Consider the following 14300-nt stretch of genomic DNA (forward strand, 5'->3'; position numbering starts at 1 on the left):
TCGTTACAGTCACATTCTCAGTTGCAATTACTAGGTCCAGCACTCTCTGCCCCCTGGTATTTTCCACTACATGTTGCCATAGATAGTTGTCCCTTAATAACTGCATAAAATCCAATTCCTTCCTCCCATGTGCCCTCTCCTCTTTCCAGTCAATGTTACCATAATTGAAATCACCCATAATAATTACCCTCCTTCCACTCATTTCTTCTATTTGCTTATGCATACTATCCTCACCATCTATTCCATCACCTGGTCTATAGCAGCACCCAATTGTATATTTTGTTCTGCTAGATTCTATCTCACACCAAACAGCCTCAAATGTGCTTTTTTCCCCATCCTGCAGTTCAACTTCTATACTCCTTGGCTGAAGCTCATCAGCTATCATCAATAACACTCCTCCCCCCTTTTTATTCCCCCTGTCACTCCTGAACATGCTATACCTGTCGCATTCAATCCCACTAGCTTTATCATCTTCTGTCAGCCATGTTTCACTAATACCAACAACCTGTGGCCTGGAAGTGCCAACCATGGCCAAAAACTCTTCCTTCTTGTTCCTAATACTCCTGGCATTAGTGTACATGAATCGCAGAAGCCCATTTGTCCCATCCCTACTTTGATGCCTTATACTAACTATCCCATTCTGATTTGTTGTCCGTCGTACTTGCTCGGGCATAATATACTCATTCATACACTTAACTGCCTCCCTAAAGTCTGCATATCTACCCCCCCCTCTTAATAAATCTAGTTTCCCTGAGTGTGTACATCCACTTCCACATCATTCATCAAAACTTTTTCAAGTCTCCGTACACCAACTCCATTCAAATGTAACCCATCCATCTTATATAAGTCCTTTCGCCCATCGAACTCATTCCACAAATTCCACACCACTCTCCATGCATAACCCACGCATAAAGTCATTGGCAATTATGGCCCTCCTTCTAAACACTTCGCTGTCATACCGCGGTAAGATACTCACCATCCTAACTCTCCCACTCTTCTCTTTTGCTACCTCAAATAACTCCCTCACATCCTCTATCATTTCCATTTTGTCCTCTTTCAAATCATTCGTTCCTGCCACGATTATCATCTCTTTCACCCTCTGTTTTTGCAGTCGAATAGATTCGCTGACGTCCTTTATGTATATATACAGAGAAACAAGCTGCACTACAATTCACATGGTTTGCTAAAGTTACTGACCAACCTTTATTACAATTATTGGCCTGACCTCTAGTGAAAAAAAAAAAACTTGACTATATATAGATATATATATAGATATATATATATATATATATTAAAAAAAAATATACATACAAATTTCAGCCAATTGGTATGGAATAGTTTCCTAAAGTCCTAAAGTATGCTAGATACTAAGAGGGCTGAATATGTGCCATCCAAATTCTTGGAATTTTTATGTCATCATTATTGTTGAGATTAGGGTGGTTGATCAGAATTTCACAGGCTTCTTTAAATTTTCTTTCATACAGGTTTTTGTATGATGTAAAGAGCAGGTACTTTTCGAATCACTTTTTGGTGTAGGGTGTTGAGAGCATGATCTGAGAGGCCCGTTTCACCAAAATTGGTATATTTAATGTGTCTTTTGTGTTCTTTTTTTTTTTTTTTTTTCCCATATAGCCTTTGTACATCCAGTTTCACCAATATAAGGTAAGTTACAGGTGCAATAGATGCAATAAACTCCAGGATGTGCCAATGGGAGGAGCCTTAGAGGAGTTGAATATGTTTTTTAATTTTATAGGTGGTTTAAAAGTGGCACTGAGATTATAATGGTGTAGGATTCGATTGATTTTTTCTGATAACTCTTTAATGTATGGGATGGCTATGGTTTTACTGTAATCTATATTCTTTTTTGACGACGTTTTATGAAGAACTTTATTAATAGTATTTTTGTTTTTGTTATATCCATTATTTATAAATGTGTTGCTAATAATTTTTAATTCTTGTTTAAGTGCTTGTTGATTAGAGCAAATTGTTATAGCTCTGTTTTTAAGGGTGTTAATTACTCCAAATTTTTGTCATGGATGGTGATATGAGTTAGCATGTATATATTGGCCAGTATTTATGTGTTGGTTTGCTTTAAACCGTGAAGGATAGACTGCCTGAGGGAAGACGTGTGACCAGTGTATCCAGGAACGGGAGCGAGTTCTGATTTTCAATTTTGATAGTAAATTGTATGCGTTCATGTTGTTTGTTCAGGTGGCTGAGGAATGTGTTTAATGTTTGTCTACTGTGTGGCCAGATAACGAAAATATCGTAAATTTATCTAAGCCACACTGTAGGTTTTAGAGTAAAGGAATCAAGTGCTTTGCTCAAAAGCTTCCATAGAAAAGTAAGCAATTGGCAGGAATAGTAGTGAGCCCATGGCCCTACCTTCTTTTTGTAGGTAAAATTTATTTTGCCACATGAAGTAACTGGAATGTAGTACGTGGACAAAGAGGGACGTAATGTTGGGCAGAAATTTGTTCCGTAGGACAAGAATTGCGTCACTGATTGGGACATTTGTGAAAAGGGCAGAAACATCAAAACTAACTAATAAATCATCTTTGCCAAGTGTTATGTTTTTAATTTTGTTTATAAAGTGTTGTGTGTTCTTTATATAGGAGGGGCAATGACCTACCAACTCCTTGAGTGTTGATGCTAATTTCTTGGCTAAGTGGTAATTAGGGCGGTCAATTCCTTCAACTATCGGCCGAAGTGGAACGTTTTGTTTGTGTACTTTAGGAATACCATATATTCGGGGAGAACAGGTGTAATGAGGTATAAGTTTTTTAACAGTGTCTGACTTTAGTAACTTTAGCAAACCATGTAGATTGTAGTGCAGCTTGTTTCTCTGTATATATTGTGTATGCTCCAGAGGATGACCTTGATATGAAGGTCGAAACGTCAAGTGTTGATTTTGGTTTATATTAACTAAAGTTTTACTCTATAACACAGTAGTTGTCTCCATAATTTTTCAAAATGTATTCTGATCACCATTTAAGCATGAAAGAAAGCAAACACTTTATTGGTGTATTTCATCCTGGAGGAGTAAATTTTAATACTAGAGGGATAGGGCAGGTTCGAGGTTTAGAGGTGCAGGAGGAGAGCATGTTCCAAATACTGAGTACTCTGGATGTCAGTAAAGCTGTGGGTCAGGATGGTATTTCAACAGCTTTTCAATGGAAGTCTGGCTACGGGAAAGGTGCTTAGGGAATTGAAGGAAGGTAAGATAGTGCCATTGCATAAGGGTGGTAGCAGACTCGAAGTGTCTAATTATACGCCAGTTTGTGTGTCAACAGTAGTTGTTAAGAACTTGGAGGATTTAATTAGGAACTGTATACAGCATTGGGCAGATGAGGATAATATTATCTGTGAGAGTCAACATGGATTTGTGAAGGGGAGCTCTTGTTTTAGTAATATGCTAGCCTTTTATAATAAAGTTACAAGAGCAGTAGATGAGGGAAAGGCATATACTGCCATTTTCTTGGATTTAACGAAGACATTTGACAGGGTGCAACATGATAAGCTGATATTTAAGGTGCAGCACATGGGTTTGGATGTCAGATTGGTCAACTGGATTCAGGATTAGCTGTCTGATTGGTATCAGAGGGTTGTGTATGGTGGGGCAGTTTCAAGGAGGAGGCAGAGGGTTACAAGTGGGATCCCACAGGGCTCAGAACTGGGACCTATATTGTTTAACCTTTATATCAATGACATTGTCAGTGGATTGCAGGGGGATATTCAGTTGTTTGCAGATGATGTGAAGCTAGGAATGTTATTAGTAATAGTGCAGATGTGGTAGCCCTGCAAGAGGATTTGAATAAGCTAGATAGATGGGCAAATGAATGGGAGTTTCAGTTTAATGCAGCAAAATGTAAGGTCTTGAGGTTTGGGACACATCGATGGGATGCTGCATACTCTTTTGGGGAGCTATACTGGAGGAAGTAGGGGAGAGAAGAGATCTGGGGTTGATGATTGATAGTAAATTGAAATTCAGGGAGCATATTGCAAAGGCAGTGAAGGTAACCCAGAGGATTTCTGCAATACTGAGAAGGACTCTGACTTGCAGAGATAAAAGAGTTATCATCCCATTGTATAAGACCCTGATCAGACCACACTTAGACTATTGTTCTGAGATTTGGTCCTTACTTGTATTCCTTCACACAAACTTTGTTTGCTTACTCTTAGCTAAAGGATTTAACGAAGAACATAATTTCTTGGCATCTTTAATTTATAGTCTAACCAAGTGGAAAGACATTCAGCCACTACGTCCATACGGTCATAATAAAGATAAACTGAAAATCTATGCAAGTAAATTTCCTATGACTAATGAAACAATTACAGAAAATAATGTGAAGTTTTAAATTTTTCATTTGCAGTCACGAATTGTCTGTATCTACTCTTATTAAATTAACCCTTTTCAGACAAATTATTTCATATACAGATTTAGTCATCTGGGTTTCTTTGGGACCAGGAGATGGTCAAAAAGATTCACAGTTGAGCGACCAGTGACCAAGATGGCGAAATGTCTGTGGAATACTCCCTACGAGGATAGGTTGAAGGTTACAAAGCTTAACTGATAGGCAAAAATAGGGAATATGATAAACTTTTGAGATATTCAAGGGGTTTTATAAAATTGATGCAAATGAAATTTTTCAATATATGACAAATAGTCAGAAATTCGTGGAAGCCATAAATAATAATATAATAATCATTCTTTTAAGGAAAGTACTATGTTTTCTCTGCATGCCATATGTTAATATACACAAAAAAAAAAAAAAAATTAAATTAAATTTGAAAAAATAATAGAGAATGAAACAAAGTCGAAAAGTGTTGGAAAGCAGCATAAGTAATCAAATTCATAAAAGGAATACCTTGGAAATTATTTTTGTTCCACTCATTACTGTGTAGAGAAATTACACATGTGACATGGTGTTCTGGTAGGTGGAAGTTGTACTAATGATAATGAAATAAAACCTTTTGTTGTGCAAATCTATACAAAAAAAAACATCAGAAAAAGAAAAGATCTTAAAAGGCTTCAATTTGCCACTGAACCTTATTAAAATATAAGGTAATATATATCCATTATTTAAAGAGGGTTACCATCAGAATTTATTTTTATGAAAGAATTATTTTCATAAAACAAAGGAAAAATAGAAAAAAAAATTCATGCTGTACTCACAGTACAGTTACTCTTCACTTACCTTTTCTATCAAGTCACATATTACTGCATTATTGAAGTAATCTATGTGTTCCCACTGGATACCCTGGGGAATAAATTATCCTCCATTTAGCAAAACCTTCCTGAAGGAAACAATGCATGCAGCAAATTGATTTTGTTTTTATAAATAAGAAACATTTCTGTTTCACATCAAGTAGTCATTTTACATACATTGATTTCTAATTCTGTAATTTCTTATACAATTACATATTCAGCATCATTCTTAGTCTTGTATTTAAATTTAAGTAGTATTTATGTGTGAAGAAATATGAAGCACTAAAATCAATATAACTTATACAATTTTATTGACACAAGTCTTTAATTTTGTATAAGATTATTTAGTGCAAATTAATACATAAAAAGAAAGTTAGAGTTTAAAGTAATCCCATGGGTTTTACTTTAGCAACTTGCTGAATTTTCTCACATTTTATAACTGCAGAGTTTGATAAGGGAAATAGACATACCTAAATAACTTTGGATTTTGCCAAGACATTTGACATGATTGCAGAAGTATGCAAAACAGACTTGTTTGTGACATGAGTAAGGGAATGGCAGATAGATAACAGAGTATTACGTCTAAAGAAAGAGGATGAATGACCATCAAAATAAAACAGAGTTCCACTTGTATCATTTCAACTTGTATATTAATGACATTGAGGTTAGTTTGGATAGTAATGATGAAGCAAAGTTAGAAAGGGTGATGGCAAACATTTCTGATAATGAAACTTCTCAGGATGATTCTAGTCCTGCAGGCAAATGATAATAAATGTCAGTTTAATGTTTCTAAGTGCAAGATCCTCATAGGCCAAGTGTTGTACCATTGTATTGTACCATTGTATCCACTCTCCAGCCAAGAAACTGTGGGTTCAAATCCCACCATGGACATGAGTGTTTATGATTGTTCTACTAACTCTGTGTTGAAAGGGCATCTGAGACCCTATCACTTCTTCTAGCAGAAGACTTCTCTCCCAATACCTGATGAGGTATGGGGTGACCATACAGCATCAAAATAATAACTAAGTTCAAGATGAAAACTGTAGGTGAAAAATTTGAATAAAGACTTCTTGAAATTCTTTAATAAGGTTTGGATTACTAGAAAAGCACCTAACTCTTGTAAAAAAAAAAAAAAGTCTGGTTATACCAATTTATAAAAAAAAAAAAAAAAATGAAATAAAATTAACTGCAATAATTATAGAGAAATTAGTCAACCTAAATGCAAAGTACAATACATACACAGAAATATTAAAATAGAAGCTAAATAATATTGTAGACAATAAACTACTAGAAGAACAAAAATGGATTTCAAAATAGCCAATCTTGCATGGATGTAATTTTTATTTTAATAATTGAAAAGAGAATATAATTACAAAAAGAAACAAAGAAACCAGAATCTCTTTACTTCTACAAGTCTGTTATCCTCTGGATCATTACCAAAATTTATTGTGCTGTTCTCAAAATTTATCAATATTTCCTGTAAATTTTTAACCTAGATCTCTAATTTCTTCCACCTACTCCAATATATCTCCACTGAGTGTATATTCTACATCCAGTCTTGGTTTTTCAAATTTTAAAATGTTACACTTAGCAACATTGATCTGGTAACCTGCTTCCCATGCACCTTCACTCAGTCAATTCAAGTCCTCTTGTAAAGCCACAACATCTGATGTACTCCTCACACATTCTTCCCAACTTGCATCATCTGCACAAACTGAATATCCCAATTCAAATCTTCCTCAATATCATTAACATACAAGAACAGCAATGGCACTAACTCCTGAGCACACCATTACTGACTTTCTTCTGCTAAGATATTGCTGTCCATACACAACTTATTGATATCAGGCAGTCAATCTCCAGACCAAATCAATGCTCTATTCTAATATTTAACCTCATTCATTCTACACTAGTGTCCAAAAGCTAAAACTACAATTTTACCTGTATATGAAAAAAATTTAACAACTACAGCCAAATGTGGACATAAATTGATTGCCAGAATATAATTATATTGCACAAAAAATGTGTTATGAATTTTGGAACAAATTAAATTGCAATACATTTGTGGCAAAAGTTACAAATTTCCAGAGGATGTAGTTAATGTACAATGGAATTAACATACAGAAAAATATATGCAGAGAGACATTTCAGTATGGAATATGTCCACCCCCATGCTATGATGAAGCTCTCACAATGTCGTGCCATGCATAACACTAAGTGATTCAGGAGTTCTTGAGGCAAACTGGCCAATTCCTCCTTTGGAACAAGGATAAGGCCTTGTTTGTTTTCTGTAGGGGAATTTTGAGCAGCAATGCATCTTCCTGTTATGTCCTAAATATGTTTTATGGAGTTGAGATCTGGGGAATGCACTGGCCACTCCATTTGATTAATATCCTCAGTCTCCAGAAGTATCTCAACTGCATGTGTATGATGTGGTGTGGCATTGTCACTCATAAAAATAAAATCATTGCCTACAGCACCAGGGAACAATCAAACATGACACTGAAGAACTTTGTTGTCATAGCATTCACCAGTTATAATTTTTTCCAGCACTTGCAGCTAAGCACGTCCATGAGGCATAATGCCTCCCCACACCATGACACCACTGCCATATCTATTGCAATGATAAGCAGCACAAAATTCATGCCAGATCAAGTGTCATCTAGAATCGAGGAAACACTGAAGGACTCATCTGTAAAGAGCACATTAGCCAACTGGTGTTCAATTTTTGTAGACCACTGAAAATGTGCTCTATTATGAGATATGGATACAGGGGTGCAGACTATAGGCCTTCGGGCATAAAGGCCTACTTGTCGCAGACATCTTGCCACAGTTTTTCTAGATATCCATGTGCCTGTGCTTGAATAGAGCCGACTTGAAAGCTGACCTGCCATGACGCATCGATTATGTTCAGCTGTTATAATCAAAAATCTGTCTTCATGCTCTCTGGTAAATTTAGGGTGACCTCTTAGCAGACACCTGGAACATGTTCCATTGGTTTGAAATGCTGCCCAGAGCCAGGATACAATGCTATGTGGGATTCCAAACTCTCTGGCAATATCAGTAATTCTGCAGCCTTCTTCAAGCTTTGCAATACTTCTTCCCTGGGTGTGTGAAATCATCTAGATGATGTCTTTGATACAAAACAAGACATCCAAGTATGAAACTTTATTCCTTCACGAAAAAGAGCTTCCTTCAAACACAATTCGCTTAACACAGCCTTTTGCCTTGGATTCTGTTGAGAACTACCAGGTGTCACCTAACATGAAGTTCAAAAATTTGAATGTGTAACCACTTTCCACTCAAAATCATCAGCTATACAAATTACCATAAGCTGATTCATCTGAATGTGGTTGTATTCTTCAGAAATAGTACATTTTGAAAATTATGAAGACAGCTACCATGTTTGAGTAAAACTTGAGTTTAATATAAACCAAAATCCACATTCGACGTTTCGACCTTTATATCAAGGTCATCTTCTGGAGCATATATACCATATACAGAGAAACAAGCTGCACTACAATCTACATGGTTTGTTAAAGTTACTGACCAATTTACAACAATTATTGGCCTGACCTCTGGTGGAAAAAAAAAACTTACATCAACGCTAGAGTCCTATTATTAATATTATCTAGTGTTTGCCCTTAGGTTTTGGACACCAGTATAGTTTAACTATCAACTTAGTATACTATTGTGAATCCCTTTTGTCCAATGCACCTGTCACATCTTTGGTGACAGATGCATTTGACATGGAATTTTAGTAATCTTCTACCTTAAAATAAGTAAGCAGATTACTAAAAATTGTCAGAAAATTGACTAGTATGGTTAACAAATGCAAAACTTGAATATGAGAAAAGATTTGCTGTGAGATTCAAAGAAAATCCTAAGTAATTCTTTACCATTATGTGGCAGTAGGAGGAGGAATGGTTATGGGAGAATGACACTGTTAGACAAAAAATGGGAATAGAGTGATTGATGCAGAGGACATATCCATAATCAAGTTGACAACATTGGTATTTTCACTGATGGACAGTATGGCTTTGCTAAAGGAAGGTCATATTTTAGTAATCTGCTTACTTATTTTAAGTTAACATATTACTAAAATTCCTTGTCTAATGCATTCTTAGGATTTGCTTTGAATCTCAGAGTAAATCTTTTCTCATATTCAAGTTTTGCCTTCATTAACTGTAGTAGTCAATTTTCTGTCCTGAGTCTTATATTTTTCATGCACCTGTTTGCCACTCCTCTTCTTATATCTTTCATAACTTTATTTTTTCACCTGAAGATCTCATTTGATATCATTTGTCATATACTTTACATGAAATGGTGTTCTCTTTTTCATCCCCGATATGCAACTTGCCACTGCTGCTAATAAATATTTCTTCACTAGTTCCTATACTCTTTAAGTTTGCTATAATCACCTGTCTTATAATTCCACATAAATTCATTTCTTCCTGATACTACTGCATGTCTATTCATCCTCCAAGTCAAAACTACATGGTCTCTCTCTCCAACCAGGGACAGGGATGCCATCTCAGTTACAATCAGATTCTTCAATGCTAAGACCAAATCCAAAACTCTTAAACCTCATTCTATTACATGTGGCCTAAGACAAATGTCTTAGGCCACATGTTCTTTCTATTACATGTGGCCTAAGACATTTGTCCCTCAAGAATTCCAGAAATTCCATTCCCTTATTACTACTACATGCAGTTTCCTCTTCCCAATTTATACTGCTGTAATTAAAATCTCGCATAATGATCATTCTTTTTCCAGTTGTCAAGCTCAACTGTCTAAGCATCTCCTGCTCTTCAGCCTGTATGCTACTTGGCTTACAGCAATACCTCACTAAATATCCTGTTCTACCCATCTTCACCTCACATCATATGCTCTCAAACCCATTAGTACCACTACCTTCCATATCCTCTACTCTGAGAGAACACATCTCATCACTTATCATAAACAATACTCTACCACCATGCTTGACGTTCCTGTCCTGTTGAAAAATGTTACATCCTGCTATTTCATTTCCTGTCAGTACATCATCCTCCATCAACCATGTCTCACTGATCCCAACAATTACAAGATAAACCAAGGCTATCAGTGCCAATATTTAATCTCTGTTATTCCAGATACTCCTGAAATACTCCTTTGATATTTCTTTATACAGGTACATCTGTATAAAGAAATATCAAAGCATTATTAATGTTTTCATTACACCTTTCATTATTCCCTCAAACTCCACTGGATTACACATTATATAATGTGTTCTTCCTTCTTGCAGGTGACTATTCCCACAAGAGACCAACTCTACTACCATCCACCCTGACAATTCTAGTTTCACTGCACCAATGCTCTCACTTGTCCAGAGAACAACATTCTTTCCAGATGCCTACATCCTTAATTCAAATGCAGGCTGTCTCTCACATACAGTTATTTTCTATTGTCAAATCATGCTGGACATCCACAAATTCCAAGCCTATATTTTGATACATTCTAGCTATTATACCATTCATTATTGACACTCTTCTCCTCAAGCTCTACATTATTATACCTGGGTAACACACTATCTTCCCTATCTTAGTCGTCTTCTGTATAACCTGAAGTATTAACCTCAGATCTCTTGCCATGCTACGAGATCTGAAGTCATTCATACTCACCATCACAATAGTCTCATTTTCTCTTTCACCTTGCTTAACTGCAATAGTCACGTTATTGTTCCTCCAGGCAAATACTCCTTGGGTATTCTATTTTGCACTCCATAGATCATCAAATCTCCATACATCACACCTCTTACCACTCTGTTCCTTACTTACTCACTTACTCACCTTGCTCTCTCCCACTTACATGCCTTTCTGTCATCTCTCCATCCTTAGCTCCTGCACTGTTTTACCTTCTCCTCCTTCCCTTAGTTTTCCTATTCTATTATTCCTTTAACTCTCTCTCTCTCTCCTACTCTCAACTGCTGAATCTCAGTATCATAACCATACACTCAAAATTCATCACCTGTTATGGCATTTTAGAAAAGTTCTGAAGTCACTCATTGTTCACGTTCATTGCTTTCTAATTTTGTAACAATGATGAAAACAAGGTACACAAAAACTGTATTTACAACCGAGTGAGCAAAGCGATCAACTTGATGGATATGAGATCACATGACTCCTCTCAGCATCGCTCTCCCTTTAATAGATCAAGCACTGTGGCTATATTCATTATATATATACAAGGCATGATCAAAAAATATAGTTTTATTTTTTTTTTAGTAGTTGCTTAGAATGTTTTAGATTCAATAGAAATGATCTCAGTATTATTATCTGTTCCCAGGAGATAACAACAGCTTTGATGTACCTTTTTAACATGTCTTGGACTGGGCAAAGTATGAAAGGAATGGAAAGAGGACAAAATTTTTTTGCTTCATGAGGAAGGTGATAAGAGTAAGGCTTTGGATAAAGTGCTGGAGAGGTTAGTGAAAACCAAGATTGAAAATTGGATTTACAATCTTGGTTTGCAAACATGCTATCCATCAGAGAGAATGTTATTGCATAAGTTTGCTAAAGGAAGATCATGTTTTTTGCAATGTAGTTATCTATTATAACAAGGTGAGAAATGCATTGGACAAATGAGATCCATATATAGTGGTATATTTCAATTTTTAAAGGTGTTTGATAGATTGTAATGCGACAAGATGATAATTAAACTGAAATGAAACAGACTCTATAGTAGATTAGTGTGTGCCAGATTGGAGAGTGACTATCTGATTGGGATCAGCAAGTTTTTCACACTAGTGGTGTACTCCAAGGTTCTGTTTTGGGGTCATTGCTATTTACTTTTTACATCAATGACATTGGATAAGGTTTAAATGGTATTAGGCAGTTGTTTGCAGATGAAGTTGGGAAGAAATATGAGGAATAGGGCTGATGTCGTAACTTTGTATAAGAGGACTTCAATAGACTTGGTGAATGGGCAAGTGAGTAAAATTAACAGTTCAATGTTGTGAAGTATGAGATTTTAAAATTCAGAAAGCAATGATAGAATGCAGAATTTAAGATTTGGGGTGGGGGGAGATATCTTAGAGGAGATGAGAGATTTGAGGGGTGAAAGTGATAGGGGCAAATTTTTTGGGGGGGGGGGATTTGCTAAAATTATGAGGGCAGCACAGCTGATTATGGCAATGATTTGGAGGATGCTGACATGAAGCCAAGATGTTTTATGGTTCCATACAAGGCTTTAAGCAGACTGCATATGGATTACTGTGCACAGTTTGGTCACCTAGTTTTTCAAAAGGATGATGAGATGTTGGAACTAGTTCAGAGATAACTGGTTAAGGTAGTTTCTGATCTCTGAAATGTTGAGTATGCAAATTGCAAAATATAGTGGATAGGAAGAGGGCACGTGACTGAAACATACAAGTGGATTAATGAGATTTTTCATAAAATGAAGAGGGAAGAGAGAGGTCATCCCTGGAAGATGTGAGCAGGGAGTATGAGTAGATTTTTTGCATGGAGAGAAGTAGGTGATTAGAATGCATTGCCTGAGAGTGTACTAAACGTAGAGACAGTGATTACATTTGAGGCAGAGTATCATAAATTATCTACACAAAAACACAAGGAGAAGTATTATTTACTAAATATACTGCCAAATACACTTCTCCTTATGTTTATGTGTAGATAATTTATGATACTATGGCACAAGTTTCTCTCAAAACTTAGGCACAGTATGATGAGCTGTGTGTGTGAGAGAGAGAGAGAGAGGGACCTCTAGTAATGAGTCTTTTGACTCCATGGAGGTCTGAGGATAATAATATCTCCAGTTAAGCCTGTCCTGATATTATCAACATATAACTTCAAACAATAATGGTCCCAAAACAGACCCCTGTGGAATATTCTAGTGATGTTCCTTCCTTCCTCTTTTTTTGGGATGCTCCTTCCTACACCCCTGTCTGCCAGACAGGGGTGTAGGAAGGGGCATTGCAGTTATTATATTATAATTACATGAATAACTCCATGGAGTCAACAGTCTCACTAAGAGAGGCCTTAAGCATTATGCCAAGCACTAATCAACATTTGTGCAATATCTGTCATACTTCACCTTGAACTCATTCATTGACCTACTATCCACAACAGACTCTGGCAATCTATTCCACCCATTCGCCTCTCTTGAAGCAAAAATGTTTTGCCTTTATGTCCTTGCTATCAATTTCCAGGGATGACCCACTATTCCTCCTCAAACCAGATCTGTGGTGAAAAATTTCCTCTATATCCAAACAAGCCAAATTTTTTTTGTCAAGTTTTTGGTTTTGGTTTATTATTTTCGGTTTACTATTTTATTATTATTATTATTATTACGTGACATCCCCAGGGAGTCCAAAGACTCATCGAGGGAGGAAACCTACTCTGCAACTCTATCTCCACTGCCTCCATACACCAATGCCATCTACTGGCCACCACCACCGCCACTAGTATTTTCACAGACAATCACGCACATCCACACCCACGGCAGGATTCGAACCTGCAGCGTTTTGGCTTGAGAGCAGATATGCTGACCACTCGGCCAAACAGGCTGCTGGTTGAGTGTTTTAACTGTCACAACGAAGTTTACTACTAGTGTTGTATGGTTTTAATAGTGTAAACAAGTTGAGATTCATTAGTGTTTTATTCATTATGTGTAGCTATAAAATGGATACATCTCCAAGAAAGCATTCAAAAATATGCACTCTTTCTCAGCACACATTTATGACTCAAAGACATTTTGCCAAAACGTGTGCTGTTGGTTTGGGTATTGTTAATGAGATCTTAAAGATGTTTATGGAGACAGGTACATTTCTCCTGGTAGAAAAGGAGAATGTGGGTGAAAAAGGAAAACTACACTTACCAGTTAGGAAAAGCAAAATGAATCCAAGATTGTCTGCTGTAGACTTAAATAAAGACTCAGCAGCTAGTGGGAATAATGTTTCTGACATGACAGGGAGTCAAAAATCATTGGAAGTAGGGAGGACTGCCCACAGACAAAAAAAGAAACAACTGTCGATGAAGGCTATGAAGTAAAAAATGCTCCGGTGGGGAAAGTATACACAGATCAGACTGTTGAGAAA

At 36.4% G+C, this 14300-nt stretch overlaps 1 protein-coding gene across 1 annotated transcript in view; it reads right to left on the reverse strand.

Moving 5' to 3' along the window:
• LOC150098956 (unconventional myosin-Ib-like) overlaps positions 1–14300 on the reverse strand; it is a 574946-nt gene that overhangs the window by 161362 nt on the left and 399284 nt on the right. The window contains exon 17 of the mRNA XM_090405778.1: positions 5199–5261. Within this exon, the coding sequence (XP_090261904.1) occupies positions 5199–5261 (63 nt within the window). The remainder of the gene's footprint in view (positions 1–5198; positions 5262–14300) is intronic.

The sequence above is a fragment of the Typopeltis vanoorti genome, chromosome 15 (genome assembly GCF_054136105.1).
Source record: "Typopeltis vanoorti isolate ZY-2024b chromosome 15, IOZ_Tvanoo_1.0, whole genome shotgun sequence".
NCBI lineage: Eukaryota > Metazoa > Arthropoda > Arachnida > Uropygi > Thelyphonidae > Typopeltis > Typopeltis vanoorti.